General features: G+C 43.6%; 1 protein-coding gene across 1 annotated transcript in view; it reads right to left on the bottom strand.

Moving 5' to 3' along the window:
• The window catches only part of PLXNB1 (plexin B1), a 57,174-nt gene extending 38,120 nt beyond the window's left edge, over positions 1–19,054 (bottom strand). The window contains exons 1-2 of the mRNA XM_009822130.2: positions 19,018–19,054; positions 219–1,362 (exon numbers count right to left, since the gene is read on the bottom strand). Of these exons, the coding sequence (XP_009820432.1) occupies positions 219–1,352 (1,134 nt within the window). The 5' untranslated portion in view covers positions 1,353–1,362; positions 19,018–19,054. The remainder of the gene's footprint in view (positions 1–218; positions 1,363–19,017) is intronic.
• Positions 19,055–19,688: the final 634 nt, after the last annotated feature.

Here is a 19,688-nt window from a genome sequence, read left to right as displayed (position 1 = left end):
CGCTGCAGCAGCAATGAGACAGACTATACTTAAACAGGATGCAATGGTTCTTGTATCGCATTGCTGCAGTAGCAAAGAAACAGCCTGAGCCCAAAGCTCAAACCTTAACAGATTTCAACACCCATCTGTGGGAAATGGGCTGACTTCAGTAACATAAAGCAACACAAGATCACACTGCAGACTACTCTTTACCCTGGCAAAGGTGCAAAGCCACTTACCGCTGGCAGCTGGACACAGTTGGAACTGACATCATATTCAATATATGCCACTTCTGTCCCTTCTTCTGACTTCCCATCTCTCATGTAGCAAACATCCCTGGTCCAGTTGGTCAGGCGATCCACCTCCTCCATTGCATAGACACAGAGCGCAGACTCCTCACTCAGTTTGCCAGAAGCCGCCTGCCAGGCGGAGAAGGCTGCAAACAGTACTTCTCCCTCGGTGTCCAGCTGTCCCTGGGCCAGGCCTTTTCCTGGCCGGGTGACATAGGCTGCTTGCAGGAGGCTGTATGTATTGGCTTTGCTCTGGCAGAGCAGAGGTAACTCCACATACGAGTAATAATGAGAGTCATCCAGGCAGATTCGCGAGATGTAGGTCTTGTACTCACGTGATTGAGATTTGAGGTCCCGACGGTAGAATAGGAAATAGACGCTTGAGCGGTAAGTGAAGGATTTAATGAAATGGTGGTTGTACTCTGAGAGCCGGCCCACAGCCAGTTTTGCTGTTTCTTCATAGGAGAAAATGGAGTGAGAGTCTGTTGCTTGAACATCCCCTCCGTGGGCCCTGAGATTTCGGGTAGTGATGGGAGGAATCCCTCCTCCAACTCCTCGGCTAGTGTACCCTCGTCCCACAAACAGCAAGGGGACCTCATCCTTTGAGTAGGCTATGAGTCCCACAGTGGTGATATTGGGATCATTGGCTGCAACGTACTGAGTGTCACCAGGGCTCTCTGGTCGGAAGAGGACGTGGTCGATGGACGTGAGGCTCCTCTTCTCACAGATTCCCTGGTGCACACTGCCACACACGATGAGCTCCTTCTGCACTGCGTTCACTAGCAGTAGCTTGTTGTGATTGTCGGTGTGGTGTGCCTGAGGGCACTCCAGCTTTGAGACTGGAGGGAGGCAATCTTTACTGTCCAGAACTGGCCCAGTCTGAACCACATTCTTCATCAGCAGGTCAGATGTCAGCTGAAAGAGAAAGTTGGTGGCCCCCAAATAAATGGTCCCAGATTCCAAGTCCATAGACAGGTGGAGGAATTTTGTAGCGTTGCGTGAGAATGTGACATACTGCAGTCCCCGTGGAATTGCTGCTCCCAAGAAACAGAGAACAGGAAGGAGGAACGTTCCCAGAGGCATGGTAAACACTCTGCAAGAGAGGAAAGGCTGTTACAACTCCTCGAAACCAGGAGTGAAGATTCACACAAAATCCTTCAATAGCACTCTTATTATGAGAGGTGGGCAAAGAGGACATGAATAACCATAGAAAGTAGTGAGCTAGACACAAAGAGCCAACATAGGACACTGGGAGAAACATCAGCAGAAATAGGCCTGAAGGAGTATTAGAGACTTTACTCAATCACCTCCACACCAAGATGACAGGCACCGCATCTTCAGAAGAAGCTGCAATACTGCAAGTAATATTCTTGGGGGCTTTCGCAGAGACTGCTGGGTGGTACTGGGACAAGTTTCTCTTCACAAACCCAGGACTTGTACTAAACTTGCTGAATAAACAGTCCAAAGCACAGATTCATCAATCCAGGGACATAACCTAAGGAGAAAGGTGCTATCTATGCTGTGACAGATGGTGCTTCAAACACCGAAGCTGATCGCTATTCTTGTAACATCAGAAAAAGCCATGTTTAACCTGACTCCCGCACAACTCTTTCCTATGATGCTATATTGGAAGTTCTCCAGGACAAGACCACATTCCTATAGAAGCCAGCATACTGCATACATTGTCAATGAGCAATACCACAGTAAAACAAACCACTGTCCAAGACAAACACAACCTGCAGGACCATTGCTTAAATAAACTGTAGCTGGGATCCAATTCAGAGCAAACTAATAACCCCTTTGCTCTGTATTTGATCTAGATATCATAACTAATCCTTCTCTTTCTTATCACTTATGGCTATCAACAGCCTCTTTTGGGTCTAAGGCTCTTCCACTAGCACTTCAGAAGAAACCTTCCCATGCCATCTTTGCCACTGAGCATCACCCACCCAAGCAGGACCTGGGTGCCAGGATGAGGCCTCCAAAGCGTCAGTCATAGCAGCTCCCAGCCACCCCCTGGGGCCACCAGTCTGCCCCCAGCCCTGCCAAGCCAGCCCCTGTGAGCACCCATCTCCTTGGGCAGTTATGAGACATGTCCAGGTGAGGAGGAGACCACCTTATCCTTCTTACCTGTTACTGCACTCTTTGGGGGACAAGTCTCTTGCTGGCACTCATCTCTCCACGGCACCTCTACCAGTACTGTAAAAGGTGATTTATACATGCCTGCTCTCTGGCCAATGCTCCATTCATTCCTTGTCCCATGCCTCAAAGTGCAGACAAGGCCAGGTGGGGTGGGTGTCAGATAGACCCAGGGAACCCCCAGACCTGTTCTGCTCCTCTCCAGAGGATCTTTAGATCAACCCTTCTTCAAATCTACTGTGACCCACTCAAGCCATGCCATAGATGGGAACAACTGTCCTGAGCAGCATGGGGAATCCCACAGCATGGTGGAAACGTGGTAATAAGTACCTGCAACATTTAGATTCATGATTTTCCCATGGAGAAAGAGCAGCAGCTGCAAGTACTCATTATTTACTACGAGTATCACCTTATTTGAATTGAGAAGTAGGTGGTGATCCAGCTGTGAATCTATTACCTTCCCTCCCTCCCTCCCTCCCTCTTGCAGAGGAGGTATCAAAACTACATACAGCTACACAGATGCCAAGCTGGGCCAGAGGCTCAACAGAGCTGATGGGTACAGTATCTCCTCCAGAACTGGCCTGTAATCTGCTGTGCTCATTTTGGCAACTCAGCTCCTTAGGGTTGATGTTAGTTTTCTAGTTAAAGCTAAGAAAGCTATCATTACTTCCCTTCTACAGCATCATCCCTCCAGGATCTTCCTGGTAAACTCAAAGTGCTATTAGCCCAGAAGTGCTTAGAGCACAGAAGTGGAAAAAGATGTGCAGCATTTCAAGAGAAGACTACCCCAACATTTACTACAGAACTTAACCAATTTAGGTCACAAAACTTCTCACCACACAAACTGTGTCTTACACTCGTTCTGTACAACATCCAGCACACAGTGTGCAGAAAACATAGTAGTAATGGTGGGAACAATAACTGTAAGACTCCAGATCTGTCTTTTACTTCACCACTATTGCAAAAAATCCCCACAAAAGTCTGCTTTCCAGCTCCTTTGTCAGTAAAACTGGCATCTTTGCTCTACCAAAAGACCAGTTGAGAGGATTAGTCTACTTGTGAAATCCAGCGGATGGAAGGTATTATAAATACAACACATTATTAAATATAGGCTTTGTGAAGCTCTGGAAAAGCTCCACTTCACATGGTTATTGTAGGTAAGTAGGCAGTACTGTCAGGATATACCCGGACGCAGGAATGCTGGCTCTAGGCTGGCAGCTTTCCCCCAGAGCACACAGCCACTGATTCACACCCTACCAGCACTGTGTTTAGGTTACGTGCACACTAGGGCTTTTGTTTGCCCTGATAATGGACACTTAGTGTTTTCTGCTCTCAGTGCTACGATGAACGCACTCTGCTTCACCCAGATTTGCAAACAGCACTGAACTAGCCTTGGAGTCTCTTTTCAAGGTGGTGAGAGTGCATTGTAAGAGGTCCTCATCAGGCGGGAGATGTTATCTGTGAACCCTGATGACGGGTATTTACAAAGCCAGCAAGTACATACATGTAGACTGAAGGATGGAGCTCTAACTTGACTCTGTCACCTCAGGTTTACATCAGCAGAGTGTATCTTGCCCCAACTCCAACATGTGAGGTATTTGTATGCATTCTAACCATTTTTATTGCAGAAAACTTTATTCAAGGAACTCCTTAACCACACAACTGTCTCAGTACCTCTGCACTGCCATCATGCAGACGTCAGGATGGCTTGTTGTGCAACTCTGTCTGGAGTCTCCTCAGTTTCAAAGCTTAAAATGCCTGCAAACAAAACAATAGCTGATGACCATCCAATAGCAGGAGCTTGACTACTTTGTGACAGAGCCACACTGACATGGAGAAGAGAGTCTTTGATCTGGAAGCAGCTGAGGATCACAAGACATCATTACACTACCCCACTTAAAGGAATCTCTAATCTTCTTTCTAGCTAATGCAACCTTCCTATGCCAGCACTTACACAGTAAAATCAGCATGTGTCTTCAGAATCTATGAAGTTTGAAATACTGGCTTCCTGACTAGAGGTCATGCCTACAAGCTGCAAGGCTCTGCTCTGTCCACCACTGAGAACTGCTGGGGCAGAACTAACACTTATACATGCCACCTGTACTTGAACACAAAATCCAGTGCATGACACCACGCTAGCAATACAGATATTTTTAGAAGCTCTTTGATCTGTAGTTGAATCTATCCATCCCTAATGTTTCACTGAAAGTATTTTACCTATTGGAGCACCTGTACTGGAAAGAGATGGAAAAGCAACTAGCCCTTCATTCCAGAAGACTGTAATCAAAAGCAGATCTTACTGTGGTCAAAGCACTGACCTGAAGCTATTCTTCTTTCACTCACCAATATCCCCCTAGAAGTCACTTTGTTAAGAGACCTAGTCATCAAAGCGTTCCAGGTAAGAAACTACTATTTAGTCCTCATGACTCTGGGAGAAGAGAGAGCAGCTGAGAAGATCAAAAAAAAAAAGCCAAACAAAAAACCAGGTAGTACAGCATGTTCTGCAAGCTAGTTCTAATCGCTCTGCACAATGGGTAAACATTGAATATAGTGCTCTTTGTTGCTCTTTGCCGAAGAGCCATTACCAAATGAACTTGTATTTATTGCTACGTGGGCAAACATACATTAGAAATGAGCACGAGTGTGTGGCTATCAGTAGCTAGAAGCATTCGTCTCCTATGTGAAAACTGAGAGGAAAAAAAGCCAGCAGTGTCTTTTGACTCACTTTTCCAAGTTGTTTCTCAAGCATGGGCATCACTGCCTTTTTTATTCTCGCTCTTCAGTTAAGCCCATCACAACCTCTCTGGGAGGACAGGAAGGAGGAGGATAACCTACATTTAAATCTGATGGTTTCATGACAGGCTACACTACTGAGCTCTTTATGGGTTTACTGAACTGTTCTGCTTCCTGTGCTCACTGCTAGTGTATAACACAGCTGTTACAGACAGATTGCACTAAAAGTGTGTAGCCTTTAATTAATTCTGAAGGCAACTGCCAAGGCTTAAAGACTCTTTTTGAATATTCCATTTTTTTGATGAATTCCCTTTAAATAGGAAAATGCTGCAGACAATACTCTGAACATTGCCTCTAACGCACTGTAAAATATTAATATCCAAATGATACTTCTGAGTTTCATTTATTTAATCTGGATCACAACAGAAGGGCTAGAGGATTAGTCAGTTCTGCCACAGAATATTTATATCACATCCACAAAACAACAACCAATAATGTGGAAGCAATGGCACAATTTTGTTACTTGGAATTTGAAATAAGACTGTGTTTTCTGTAGCACTATTTTTACCTCTCTGACCTCACGTATCCCTCTCAGAGACTTTACTCATTTATTAAAGAAACAAACCCAGAAGTCATTAGGACTCATTTTAACAGCGTATCAACCCATACAGATTATTTCAATCCTCACAGATTATTTCTCTAATACCACATCCTGTCCCCCAAACATGGAGAGGTCAGATAATGTTCCACCTTCTAGGCTAGATTTCATACTCAACACCAATCCCAGCAGAATTATCCTTGGAAAAAAAGTAGGTCCCTGAAATATGCACCTGCAATTTCCACTGTATCATTTGCAGAGCCAACTGGCAGCGAGAGTGCTAAAAGGTTTAAAAATTAAAAGCATAATTCTTCCAGCTGCGTGATGACCCTTGTGCTCCAGTCCATTCAGATCACCCAGCAATAGGAAGATGACCACTGCTGTGTTTTCTACACAAAAGCCCTGAATTACAGTCCCCCTTCTAAGTTTCATATTCAACAGAGACTTGCTGTTTTCTGCTGTGAAAGATGACATTCCCATTAGATAAATAAATCTTTTTTTGAGTCTTATTTACTACTACCAGGCCAGTTCCCTGCTCTGCTGTTTAAGAACACTTGCAGCAAGCAGCTCTGGTAGAGATGAACACAAAACCCTCTGTTTTCCAAATAAAATTGACCCGAAGGAGAATCCCAAGTCCAAGCCATCCTGTCGGAGCAGGACTGGCCCCTACAAGGGAGCTCTGTTAAACCAGATGTGAGTAACACCAAAGCTGAGGTTAAAATAACTTAAAACCCACCCTCTAAAGACAAAATACCAGATCTGAAACAGCGAGGGAAGGTGGCAGAAAACCTGTACTTTCAGGCTACAGAATTAACACCATTTTTAGATAAACACTTGGGAAAATTACGTTTTCTAAACCCTTGATAGCTACTGCTGACCATTACAATGTACTTTTCTGGATGGGGATTGAAGAAGTTATACTAAAACAATGCTGCACAAAATATTTTGTTAACTTTGTGATACTATTGCCATTTTCATGATGCTTGTGCATTGTTAGGGTTCTTTGGAAAAACTGCAGAAAGTGCTTCTACACCCCTGGGCCTAACTAAATCTTAATTTTAGCCATACTGCAATTAATTGATGGTAGCGGACAGGTATTTCCCCTAAACAGCTCTAACACAACTGATCTTTTCTCTTGCACACATGAAAATCTGTTATAAGCACTAGTTTAAGCTTCCAATACAAATGGTTAATGAAGAGTTAATGATTAATACAATGTTAAATAGTGAACGTTTTATAAATCAAGACAAACTACAGAAATACTTACAAGGACTATAAAGCAACCACAAGCTGCTTGCTGTTAAAAGAAGCTTTCTTCATAGTTACTCTGTCATCGTAAATTGAAGGTTGACTTTTCACTTTACCATCCTCTCAAACACTAACAAAATGTGAACTAAAGTACCCTGTTGTATATATATTTTTAAAAGGGGAAATCAAGTCAGCTGTTAGTTTCTCAGTATCTTAACACAACCAAAGGGTAACTTGCTGCCAGTGTTATACATTTGAAGATTAGAGTCCTTTAGGATCTGCTCCAATTTTCTGCATAATCAAACCACAGAACATCACTAAGCAATCTCCTCTTCTAGCCCACAAGCTCCTGACTAAAGTCTCCCAGTGAAAGCAGAATTTTTTCTTAGGGCTCCTAAATTACAGAAACTACTACCTTAACCCAGCAAGCTGATCCCTGAGGGTTATCTACCCCCATGCCTTGTCATTTTGTCTAACTCTGCTTGTCACAGGATCTCCCAAGTCAAAGAAGCTTCTAGTCGCTTTTTGTATGAACAGTTTGAAAACTAATCCTTCTTCTTAATCCTCCTTGGGCAAGAAGATAACGACAGCTATTCTAATGCAGAGGTCCACCTATGCAGAAACCCTGGCTTCAGCAATGGACAATAATAGGTGCCTAAGAAGTAGTGTAAGGGCAGACAAGCATAAGGCAATCCTTCCCCTATACATCCCGCCAGCTTTGGGCCTTCCTGAATCACAGACTGCAACCACATGTAATCCTTCGGATGGATACATTAGGTGGTCTGAGCTTCTTCAGTCAGAAATAATTAATTTTTCTTGTAGCTTTCTAAGCCCTTTCCAGTTTGTCAGCATCCTTTTTTTAAGGTACCTGATCTGGATGAGCATCCCCTTTTCACCGCACCTGACCCAGACAGGCTAGCCCTTTACCTTTCTAATGTTGCACACAGAGCTAACGTTCCTTTCTCCAGTTCAACCCACCAGACCTCCATTTACCTGCCGAAGACCTCTTGTTCTTCTAGCTGCCACATCACACGTCAACTTTGTATCCAGTCGAATACCATCAGTAACTCAAATATTCTTCCAGGCAACTAGTTAGGAAAAAAAAAATATCCTATTCTCTAGCCTTTAATGTGTAGAGTACATCCAGAGAGCCTAGACAGGTTTAATCTAGCTGTAATAGAACCCTGCTGGGAAAGCAGAGCTCACTAAAGTTACCCATCCAATTCACCCTGCTGAGCAAATCCACTGTTTTTACACAAATCTACATAAATCTAAGCCCATCACCCCCTGAAGAAAAAAATTTGCTTGCAGAAATTCAAGAACCCAACTTTTGATCAAAATACAGACTAATATTGGAACAGAGAGAAATCCCTGCGGTACCCAGGAAATTTCAAGAGCAGATTTCCCATTTGCAGTTAACTGAGATCCAAGAGCCAGTTTTTAGTCTGTTTAAACTGATTCAACTGTTTAAACTGTCTAAACTGATTTTAAAAGAACTGTTAGCTAAGGCTCTTGGAAAAAAAAAAAAGGTAAGCTATTGTGGAATTAAAGTTACAGTCCCTATCATGATTTAATAAGTAGTTAAAAGACAGGAAACCAAAAGAGTTTCCTGTCAGAGGAAGGTTATCAGTGAGATCTGCCAAGAATTTGTTCTGCAACCTGCGCTGTTCTATATGTTCACATAAGATCTATGAAGAGGAATATGTCCAGAAGTGGCAAATTTGATTATTAAAGAAATTACTAATCACAATCAAATTCAGAAAACTCTGCAAAAAGTAACAGAACTCATGCGCTCCTAAGTAACTACACAATATCTTAGATGTCAATAAATAGCAAAACTAATACAAAATATTCTGATTACATAAAGACAACAGGATCCAAAGTAGCTGTTACCATTCAGGAAAACTTTGGAAACTTGGTAGGTCAGTTCAGTGTTTAGTATCAAGCAAAAAGGCAAATACAACCTCCGGAGTGATTAGGAAAGAAAACACACATCACCATTATGTTGTTGAATGCTGTGGGCAGTTCTGATTCCCACATCTGAAAAAGGAGACAGAATGACAAAAAGGACAACAAAGATGATCAAAAGCATGGAGCAGCTTCCATATAAGGAGAGACTGAGCAGAGCAGGACTTTGGATCGACAAAGAAACGACCAGGGGGAAGATATGGAAAATTTAAGAGATCTGAAACATGACACAGTGTCAAGGTGAAAAACATGGCATAATCGACTACCATGTCTTATAATGCAGAAACAAGAGAGCACCCACAGTTACAGGCAACTTTTCTAAGCCAGTTCAAGGATATTGTCACTGCATGTAGAATATTTTAAATAACATTTAAAGTGCATAATGAAATTGTAGTGCTCGCTGTTGTAGGATGTCATGGAGACTAGAAACATAAACAAGTTAGAAGAGGGATTATATAAATTAATGGAGAATAGATGTAGTCAAGATCAGATGATTAGATACAACTCTCAGCCAAGCAGGCCCTAAACTGATGATGGTCATAAACTGGGAGTCAAATGAGGGTGGGGAGAAAGAAAAAAAACCAAAACCCAACCCACCACATTATACATGCCCTGTTTCTTACAGTCCTCATTAAGCATCTGCTTCTGGCTCTTATCAAAGACAGGATACTGAGCTATGCAGAGCTTTGCAATTTGCCCCAGGATGACAGCTCTATTTAAACTTCTTATTTTACGGTACATTTATAGATTTATTTTTAGATATTAAGAATGTAACTTTAACCCTGCTTAATGGCAAATTTAGGAAGCCGGAACCCTAACCTCATTGACTAAAGGTGTTATTATCTATCATATTAACATTTGGATACCATCTAAATGAATCCTGACAGCGCAGCACAAAGTTAATGCACAACACAGCAGCGAAGCAAGCAAGCATCACCCTCAGCAGACTGAGAAACCGAAGCAAAGGCCAGAACCATGGTGCACAGAAGTGGCAGAATTGGGTTTAACACACCAACAGTCTCTCTTCCAGGAACAGCTCTTCCCTGTCTGCTAAATGTTTGATGGAAATTTCTCACCCAGAAGCCTGAACAAAACAGGTAACATGTGTTTGCCGTACGTACAGCTAAGCATTGGGTAGCGTTCAACAGAATTGCTATTGCTAAAAGTAGGTCAGGACCATCTGTTCTAACCCGGGAGAAAGGAAAGCTAAAGCACACCAGACTATTTGGCCAGGTATTACAGAAAACCTTCATCTGGGATTTCATCGCTACTTCAAACAGACGTGATTCATATTTTACCAGCCTCCACCTCAAACAAGGCACGCCTTCCCAACCGCACTGCCCTCCCTATCATTAGGAGCACCTCTCTCCAACCTCAGCCAGGATCCTCCTGTCTCAGCTTTGGCTCCACAGGCTACAAAAGCCAGAGTCCTGCTCTGCACTAGCTGCCTTAGCTACTCTATGTTGATTTCTGTAAAGCAGAAATGCCCAACCATTTCCTCCAGAAACAGCCAGGACAGCACACGATCTTCTCAATGTAATCGCTTCGGCCTGAGAGCCTATTTTCCTTGGCAGGGTGCCCTCCAGAAGGGAGGGAGGAAACCTCCTGCAACCAGCACATGCTTCCCAGAGGACGGCACCATGACCCCTAAACCAAGCTCTCACGTCTCAGAGGCAAAGGCCACACTCCCAAGGAAAGTCCTTTTGCATATAGCCTGGCCTTGGAGTAACCTAGCAAGAGAGGAAAGGAGCTTCAAACATCCTGTGAAAGGAAGCCAGTCCTACACTTGCACCCCAAGAGGAAACCATGGTCTCCATGCCAGCATCAGCCCTGCAGGATTGCACAGTGGAAGGGAGAACAGAGAGACCTACCACAAAAGGAGCTCATGCTAGCAGTGTTACAGACCACAAGCAGACACACAAGGACCACATCCCGAGCTCCACCATCCAGTTGTCAAGATGCAAATCACAACCGTTAAACACTGGAGCCTGCCTTGAATAAATCTTTTCACTCTACAGACACTAAGCAGCACCAGGTGCTCTGGCCTGTTAAAGAACAGCATTTGCTCAACACCCCAGAGGTCTTCAATTTTAGTACAACAGCTCTACAAAGAACCAATATGACCTGAGTGGACAGGAAGGAATTCTCCTTGGAGTTTTCCTTAATTTCATATAAAATTCACTTTTCTGCCCTCCCCAGTAATCTTCTGGAGAACTATACAGCCTGACAGCAGTTGGACAGTCTTCCCCCGTCACTCCAACAGTGTCAGCAATTCTGGCTACAGCCATGAATACAGGCAGTAACATGCAAATAAACTTAATGCAGTGCAACCACATGAGTAGCATCTATCCCCTCCCACCCAGAAAAGACAGCAAAATCAACAGAATTCCACATCACTACCACAATCTGCTTGTGGTTTGCCTTCAAACCAAGTTGGGGTATATTCTGTCTTGTATTACTAAACTCATTTTAAAGCATTATCACAAATGAAGCTTTGATCAATTAATCTTCCATAAATTAGTACCTAAGCCTGGAAGGCTATCAGTAGTCAGCTACAAACTGTTAGGCTCAGTATTCTGGTAATTAGGTTACATGGGTCTGCCAGATAACGATCCAAGTTGAGGTGGCCAGACATTTTCTCCCACCTCTGCAAGACAATACCAAAGCTTTCATAAGGCCCAGAACAGATAGCAACACAGCAGGTTTTTCAAAAAGTGTGGGGACCTTCCCGATTTGTTTGTAACAGGTACAAAACATAAGAGCTCCCACTGCACTACTGCAGAAGACTGAACAGGCTGCGTGCAGACTTGAGAGCCAGGATCAACTTCGTGCCAGTTTCAACAGCCCTGCGTGATGACCTTCCCACACAGGCTGGGATTTTTGATATCCAGTGCTTCCAAACGTAGTCCAACATAGAATGGTGGCACAGGAACCATCCATGAAGGGCTCTCAAGGTGCACGTGGTTGAGGAGCCACAGGCTGGCAGCAGCAATGCAGCGTACTCTTCCACCCTACAATCACAGCCCTCCATCCCAGACATTGTACACACTTGGAAGCTATTGTTTCAAAGATACAAATCAGAGCACCAGACTGCATACAGATGGGGTGGGAGGAATGCTCTTCATTCATACCACTATGGGTCCACAATCTGGAGAAGTGAAAATGAGCGACGTGAAAAATCAAGCAGCAAAGGAAGCAGAAGCTAGGACACTGCAAGATTTGGTACTTGGAGAAATAAACTACCTGGAACAAAAGCTCTCCAGTCACCTTGTTAACAGGCACACATCCAGTCACACCTTACCCAGAACAAGGAATTTTATTACAAGAAAAAATTCACCATAAGAAATTTTAGCACCATCAAGTGGCTTTGCAACATGAGCAGCTGTTCTTATCTGTGCACTCAGATTGAGGAGACCCGAACTTTTTCTGGCAAAATATTTGAGCTCCTGGTCCTGTTCAGGGCTGAGAAAGATTCTTTGGTGCTGTCCTAAAGGCACCATGGTTCAGAACTGGCTACCTGTTCATGGCAGCCATGAATTTTAAAGGCTTTTCGGCTGAGACTGTTCTCCATCTGGTTTGCTACCCTCCCACCTTCACAGTCTGACAGCCACTGGCTGGGCAGGACTGACTGGCTCTTCCCTTTGCCTTTCAGGGAAGCCCAGACCTTCACACTAGGGCCACAGAGAAACACTAACCGGTCTGCTGCATAAACTGCAGTGGTAGTCTGAAATGCAAACTGCTATGAGCAGGAATTACACCCAGTATAACTGGCTGACTGTCGGCATTTCAAGACAATGCTACCTTGCCAGGGTCACCCCTGGGCAAAAGTGCCCAGAAGACAGGAAAGCCAGATTTACAGTAGTTTGTTAGGAATAGCACTAGGAGTTTTGCATCTGAGTGGCTGCTCTTCTGCTGGAAGGAACAGCTAGTCAGAGCAGAGAGGCTGGTAAGGGGAACAAGGAAAAAGTATGCACATCTGTGCTGAAAGGATAAACCATAGCCTATGGTCAGCACAGTTCTGTTTGCAGATTGTCCCAGCTCCAGGCAACCTTCCTCTGTCATTTTAAGCTATATGCTCCACATGGCAGGGACTGTGCCTTCCTCTGGGAAACTGTTCAACTCTGCCACAACATAGGTAACTATTCATAACCCTACAAAATGTGGCTCAGACAGCACTCTTCAGACATCCACGTGGACCAAACTGAACAATTGGCCACCTAATGTCAACCCAGGAGGGCACAGTGCGGCTGACACAAGTCCAGCATCATAAAGATGTTTTAAATTAAACCTTCTCATGGCTTAGTGGGAAATAAACTAGTTGAAATAATGGACCAGCTAGGAATAGAAAAGATCATACAGACTAAATATGGGTTCAAACTAAGTCTGATATGGACATACTGTCTGGAGAATGGCAGACAGGCCCAGCACTCACAGGAACAGGTTGAGAGAGAATCATTGCTGGAACAAAACTACTGATGAAAACAATAATTGAGAAATTGAGACTGAAACAGGAAAGATGCTCTCTAAATGGTGCAACAACTAAGCCCACTGCTACTCAACAATGATGAGACTTCTGGTTTGGGGTAGAGACATCTTCCTGCAGACAGCTAGCTAAATAGGTGCAACATGTCAAGATGATAGGGGAACAATCAACAGGAAGGGAACTTAAACCCACTCCACCTAGTCCCAGTCTTCTCCAATATAACCCTTGTCCTAATCCTGTGTGTACTACACCTGGCTTCTTGTCTCAGCCCCAGGCCTGTCTGTGCTCCTCATAGCTGTAATCTAAGCACGCAACTTCTCAGCCAGTCCATGGAGTGACTTTCACTATAGAATACGAGATGCAGACAAGTCAGTTTCTGTATCCTCGCAAAGGGGCTATAATTTCCCAAAATACATCAACTCAGTTGCTTTCAGTCATAAGAGCATGCCTCCGAGAATATACGTCATCTTCGTTCTGCTACCGGTCAGCTTTCCATAGCTGTTCCCCAAGGACTATAGCAGCAAAGTTAGTCAACAAAAGGTAATAAAAAGGACACTACCTAACAGCAGAGACCACTTCCCTAGGGAGTAAAAGTCAGATAGCCCAAGATTGTTCTCTTTCTTCTGAAAGTGAAGGGAAAAGTTCAAAGGAACAACTAGGGCTGTTCTGTATTGTGTTCTTTGCAGATTTGGGTAAGCATCTAAAACCAAGTGGAAGACCAGACTTTCAAGGGTGAAGCATCTAGAAGTGAGCCCTATTTTTGAGTTATTTTTAAATGTTTAGACATGACCTAAAATAAGATCAGCATTTTGAGTACTTCTGAAGAGTATGAACCTCACGTAGGCCATGACATTTTTAGTTTGAAAACGCTTTGGAACAGGGATTGTATTGTTTATACATCTGCTTATCACCCATTTTAGCTCAAATTAAGTTACAGTCCATTACCAGGCAAGAAACACTCTTTTAAAGGGGGGAAATTCACATAAATAAGATTTAGGCTATCAGCAGTAAAACAGTCTCTAACTCAGTAAAACACGTACCATCTCAGAGCAGCAGAACAGTATATGCCACAGAGAAAGGGAGAAAGTCAGCTTTTCTGCTTAGAATGTTTGTCTTCACACCACTCTTCCTAGCTGCCTAGTTTCCAGAAATACACTCTCCACCTCTCTTCAAACTCAAGTCAATAGCCTGCAGACTCCAACAGCCCACAAGCAATGCTTTTAGCAAGAGGTGCATGCAGTACATCACAAGCAGCACAGAACCCACCTAGACCACAAGCTGTGCTAGTCTCTGTTTTTACAAGTTCTATTTGTATCCCCCCTGCTGCTCCATGCTGACAAACCAGTTGCAGTTGTCCGACTCTGGCCTGAAACATAAGTATGAAGTAAGCACATAGTAGCACTTTATCTCCTTGAATACTCTCCCAGGCTTCAACAATGTGTAGCTCAGAGATTTCTTGGGATAGAGGTGGTTTCTATGCATTTAGTAACTTTCAATAGCTCCTTCTTCTATGGAGCTGCCCTGTGTCCTCAAATACACACAGACGTTTGGCATTCACAACGTCCTGTGGCAAGAAGCTTCCCAGGTTAACTACGCACATCAAGGACTAAGTCGTTATTTGTTTTTAAGCTTACTACATGCTGGCTCCGTTCAATACCTATTCATACTTGTAATGGAAGAGGCAAAAAAAGGTTGCTCCCCCTCTAATCTTTCCATGCCATTCAGGATTTGAAGACATCTATCACTCATCACTTTTCAGGTGGAAGAGTCTCAGTTTATTCAGTTGTTCTTTGTATGGAAGGTAACCCTCACCTCTGGTCACTGTTACTGCTGTTCCATTTCTAATAACTGAAGATACCTTTCTTAAGATGCAATTGCTTTCCTAAAGCTGCAGAAAATGCAACTTTCCGTAAGAGCTGGAGAAACTAGCACGATGATTTTAAATATAGCAGGGATTCCCACCTGCTATAGTGAATTGCTAATCAGGTAGTTCTCTGTCAAAATATGCAGCCTAACTTCTTAAATTGAGTTTGCTCAAAAGCAAGTTTACTTTCAAGCCACAGCATCCAGCTACACCTTCTTCCCCCAGAATAGGCTGTATTTTTCAAAAACTTTCCCTCTCCATTAGTGCTTTGAAAATACAAATAATGTCCTTGTATTTTATTTAGTCTGCTCTGATGAAGGATATATCCCTTTTGACAAAGGTTGCATGCCAGAGCTTTATTCTGTCTATGTTCTTTATGAACATTTCAGTCCATCAATTTTTTTCCTCAAGTATCGGCACAATATTTAGTGATTTCCTGATGCTACATAAAACAATATCCTTAATGGACCTTGTTCTTCTACAGAGTCATATAAGAATACTTGATTTTAGACACTGTTTTTATCATGACTCCCTCAAAATCCTGAGTGGTTTCTTCCACAAGTGCAGTGATCCTAATTGCTTCCTACATTCTTGATTATCAGATATAGGACTTTACTATTTATACATGCTTAACTCACTAAGCAACCTAAACTTTCCTGTCAGGCTGAAATATCCGGCTTTTCTCTGTCCTTCGCCAGTTTCACTATTAGAAGTTAAGTACGCATTTTTAAGATAGAGAGATGTAGAAGTGTAACCAGAATTAAAAAAAAAAAAGTGAGGCCATTAAAACCCAACAGAATTCAAGAGAGGGCAGATATATTACCTAGAATTACAATACCAAATGCTAACAGCATTTTAAAAAATATAAACCTACCTCACAATTTCGGGCTTTGAACCATCCTTTAAGGGTTAGAAGGAACACCTCAACCCAACAAACAGCCCATAACTGGTCCTGATCAAAGGGGAGAACCCTTCTCTCATGGTGGTGGGTATCAAACAGCACACAGGACTCAAAAATTCATCTGATCGAGCCTCTAAGTTGAGCCCAGCTATTTCCATCTCTTCCACTACATCAGATGGGCAAAGCACTTAGCTCTTCCTAGAAGTTGAGCTTCCAGAACTCTGTGCAGGAGCTGACCACATCTTTGGTGACATCAAACTATGCCAACCCTGAGAGTTACATAAAACCTGCACCTGGAACATAACACAAGGGCTTATTTTCACATAAGGCATTCACCTGGCTCCAGGTATTACACCTGCGGTGTTTTCAGAGGCAAAATGTAGAAGGAGATTTGGAATTTTATTCTTTACCCCACTGTGAATATGTGTAGGTCTGCATTATTTTTCCACTGAGAGAAGCTCAGATACTACCAAAACAAGAATCTAGCTGTTAGAAGGTAAAATAATTAAACAAATGGAGCATCCATACATAGTAAAGGAGAGCTCAGCATGCAGTGGAGAACATCTCAGAAACAGAATTGCAAGACAAGATGAGAGACCAGAGAGCCATTTGGACTAGTCTTTCATTGAAATACCACTGGAGCTGGAGTTTGAGGTAGCTATGCAGAGGCTTTACATCACATATGAAGGAAGTACATGACCCCAGGTCTAGAAATACCCAAGCCCCCCCACTATTCTAACCACTCTGCAGAGTGGTTATTATACAGAACTGCTTGCCAGGCATAGGAAGCAATGAGAAAGAAATGTTTACAGCCAAAACACATCACAGCTTGGAAAAATGTGCCCTCCACCCTGCCGAAGGTGAGGGTTTCTCCTGAAGAATTCTTGCCTTTCACACAGCACAGCAGTTGTACATTTAGCTTTACTCTAAAAAAGAAAAGCAGTGGTCCTCAGCAAATAGGGCAGAAAAATCAGCCCCTACACTGCTTAAAAAGGAGGAGAGGAGAGAAGAGGAGGGAACAAGTAACACTCTCCTAGGTAACACCGAATTGCCACTCCGGCGGCACAAGAATGAAGTAGAGCGCGACTCAGATAATAACCGTAACTCACATTTCAGAAGTTAGTTTGTTCAGCCATGATCTTTTGCACTTAAAGGTACTAAAAAGCATGTCCTCCAGTGCACTTCTGCTGGAGCATTTTTTCAATAGGATCTGGACAGAATCAGCTTGATATCTCCAAGAATACAACATACAGACCTCTGTCCTCCTTCTGGTCTTTTATTTTTTATGTACCCTGAAAGCATGGATCCAGAAGAGGCTGGCCTGAATTCAAGTCATCTCAAGTACTTACTCATTCCCTATTTCAAACAGCTTTGATTTAGTGGTTTTACTTGAACCACCCAGAGCAATGCAAAGCTGAGGAAACCAGACTCGCCAATCTTTGTACATGCATTATATGTACTCAGGATTTATTCTTGGACACTCCAGTTTGAAACAGGTTTTCCGAAAACTGCTCTTTACCATCCAAGAGTTCAATCCAGGTCTACAACCAAACTGAAACCACATGGGCTGCACACACAGAGAAGTCTGGGCTAGGGGTTGCTGTCTGGCTTTGTTAATAGTTTTTATTTCTGCTGAGCCCTCCTGCTGCTATAGCTGCAAGTCCAACAAGCAGACATCCTTCTGATGAAGGGCTTCAGTACTCCCAGTGCTCTAATGTGATACTCATCTCTCCAGTGCAAGAGTCGGTGACTCACCTAAATTGGCACCTAGTGTCCAGGTGCCAGAGTTTCACTCCCCAACCAGAAGTTCATGCAAATCTGCAGATCTCCAGCAGCTCATTCAGTCTGGGCTCTCTGCTGTACCACCCTATATTTGATATTCAAATTCCCATATTCAAATTCCACACATTCACTTGGAGTGCTTCGCTAGGCAAACTGAAATAGGAGCTGTAACTATCCTGTTTAACAGGAAACAGACTGAAAGGAGAAATCAGTTTCAGGGAAACATTTCTTCAAGGGTCTATAGCTGTCAACACCACAGAACTGAGCCAGCACAAAGCAGCTCATCACACTGCATGGTGATTGACAGCCAGATACGAACATCACCCCTGCTCCAGAAGACTGTCTTCAGATTTGGCAACACTCACTGGCTCATTTCTGGCCATAGATCACCATCAGAAAATAGCTTTGTTTTGTTTGTTTCTGTCTGTAGGTTAAACTCATTCCCTCGTACAGAAAATTTCAAGTTTAAAAGTTATTTTTTACATTGCAACAGAGATGGAAGTGCAGCACCAGAGGTGCCGAGAAGATTCTTGCAAAAGGTGTACAGTGGCCTGACTTAGGTGCCACTGCAACCCACAGATCCCAACCAGTCCCTCAAGAAAGGGGGGTGCAGCTGGGGAGGAAGACCAAGGCAAAGACAAAAATGACAAGCAAATAGACAGGCAACCTTTGGAGTAAATACACCTGCTTACAGCAGAACTCTACAGATCAAAGCTTCTGTTGAAGAGATACCCTCCATCCTTCACAGGATTTCCCTACATAAAGGGAATGTTCCCTTTGCAAAGGGAACAAGTGCATATTCTCACATACAGCCACTCACTCTTTCCAGCAGACCGTGCCTGGTGAACCCACTTGTCCAGCTAATCACAGGTGGTACAGTTCATCAGGTGGGTTCGTTACGCAGCAGCATCAAGAGGCTGCCCAGCATTACACTGGCCACACAAACTGAGATGATCAGGAACACGGAGGAGCCCAGCGGGCTGCAGCAGTCCATGGGCGTCCCAGTGCTGACTCCCAGTGCATTTTGCTTACCATCTGGACTCTTGGGAACGTTGAGACACCTTCATTTCTCTTATTGAAGAGTGTGCCTCAATCTGGAAAAAAACAACAGAACATGAAATGCAAAGACTATTTTTCCAATAAATTAAATCTCTGTTCCACTTGATTCCCGCTGTGGTTCCCTTCCCCCTGAGAAGGCAAGGTCTGGCCAGCTGCACAAAGTCCAGGCAGCCCTGGGAAAACAATGGGATCTTTTTCTTGCCAGAATGAGCCTTCCTGTTCACCCTTCTAACCATGGCATGGAGGACACCCCCAGTGTGTCTGCAGGGGAGAGGAGTCTGTTGGCATAGCAACAGTACACCCTAACTCTCTGCTAATGAACAGGAATAAAATGTTTTGTTCTCATTAGGAAAAATACAGACACATTCCTGATTGGTGAGTAATGTCTCTGCCTCTGGGAGATTAGCTCAGAGCTGTGCAGCCTGAAACAGCCTCAATTCAGCCCACTGCAGTGCTTCCCTTGAACAGCCACTCTCCAAGGACTGCATGTCTCTCAAGGGCAAGCCTACAGAGCCTTCTGTAGTACTTTGCCTTCAGGCCTGAGACAGCTCAAGGCAAGAATAATGAGAAGAGGCTTGACAGGAGCAAACCAGAACAGGCACAATGGGAACACACCCCCTGTCCCTGCAGGAGCAAGGCAGAAA

Source organism: Gavia stellata, chromosome 12 (genome assembly GCF_030936135.1).
Source record: "Gavia stellata isolate bGavSte3 chromosome 12, bGavSte3.hap2, whole genome shotgun sequence".
Taxonomy (NCBI): Eukaryota; Metazoa; Chordata; class Aves; order Gaviiformes; family Gaviidae; genus Gavia; species Gavia stellata.
Note: the sequence above shows the minus strand (reverse complement) of the source record. Positions and strands in the feature narration are given on the sequence as shown.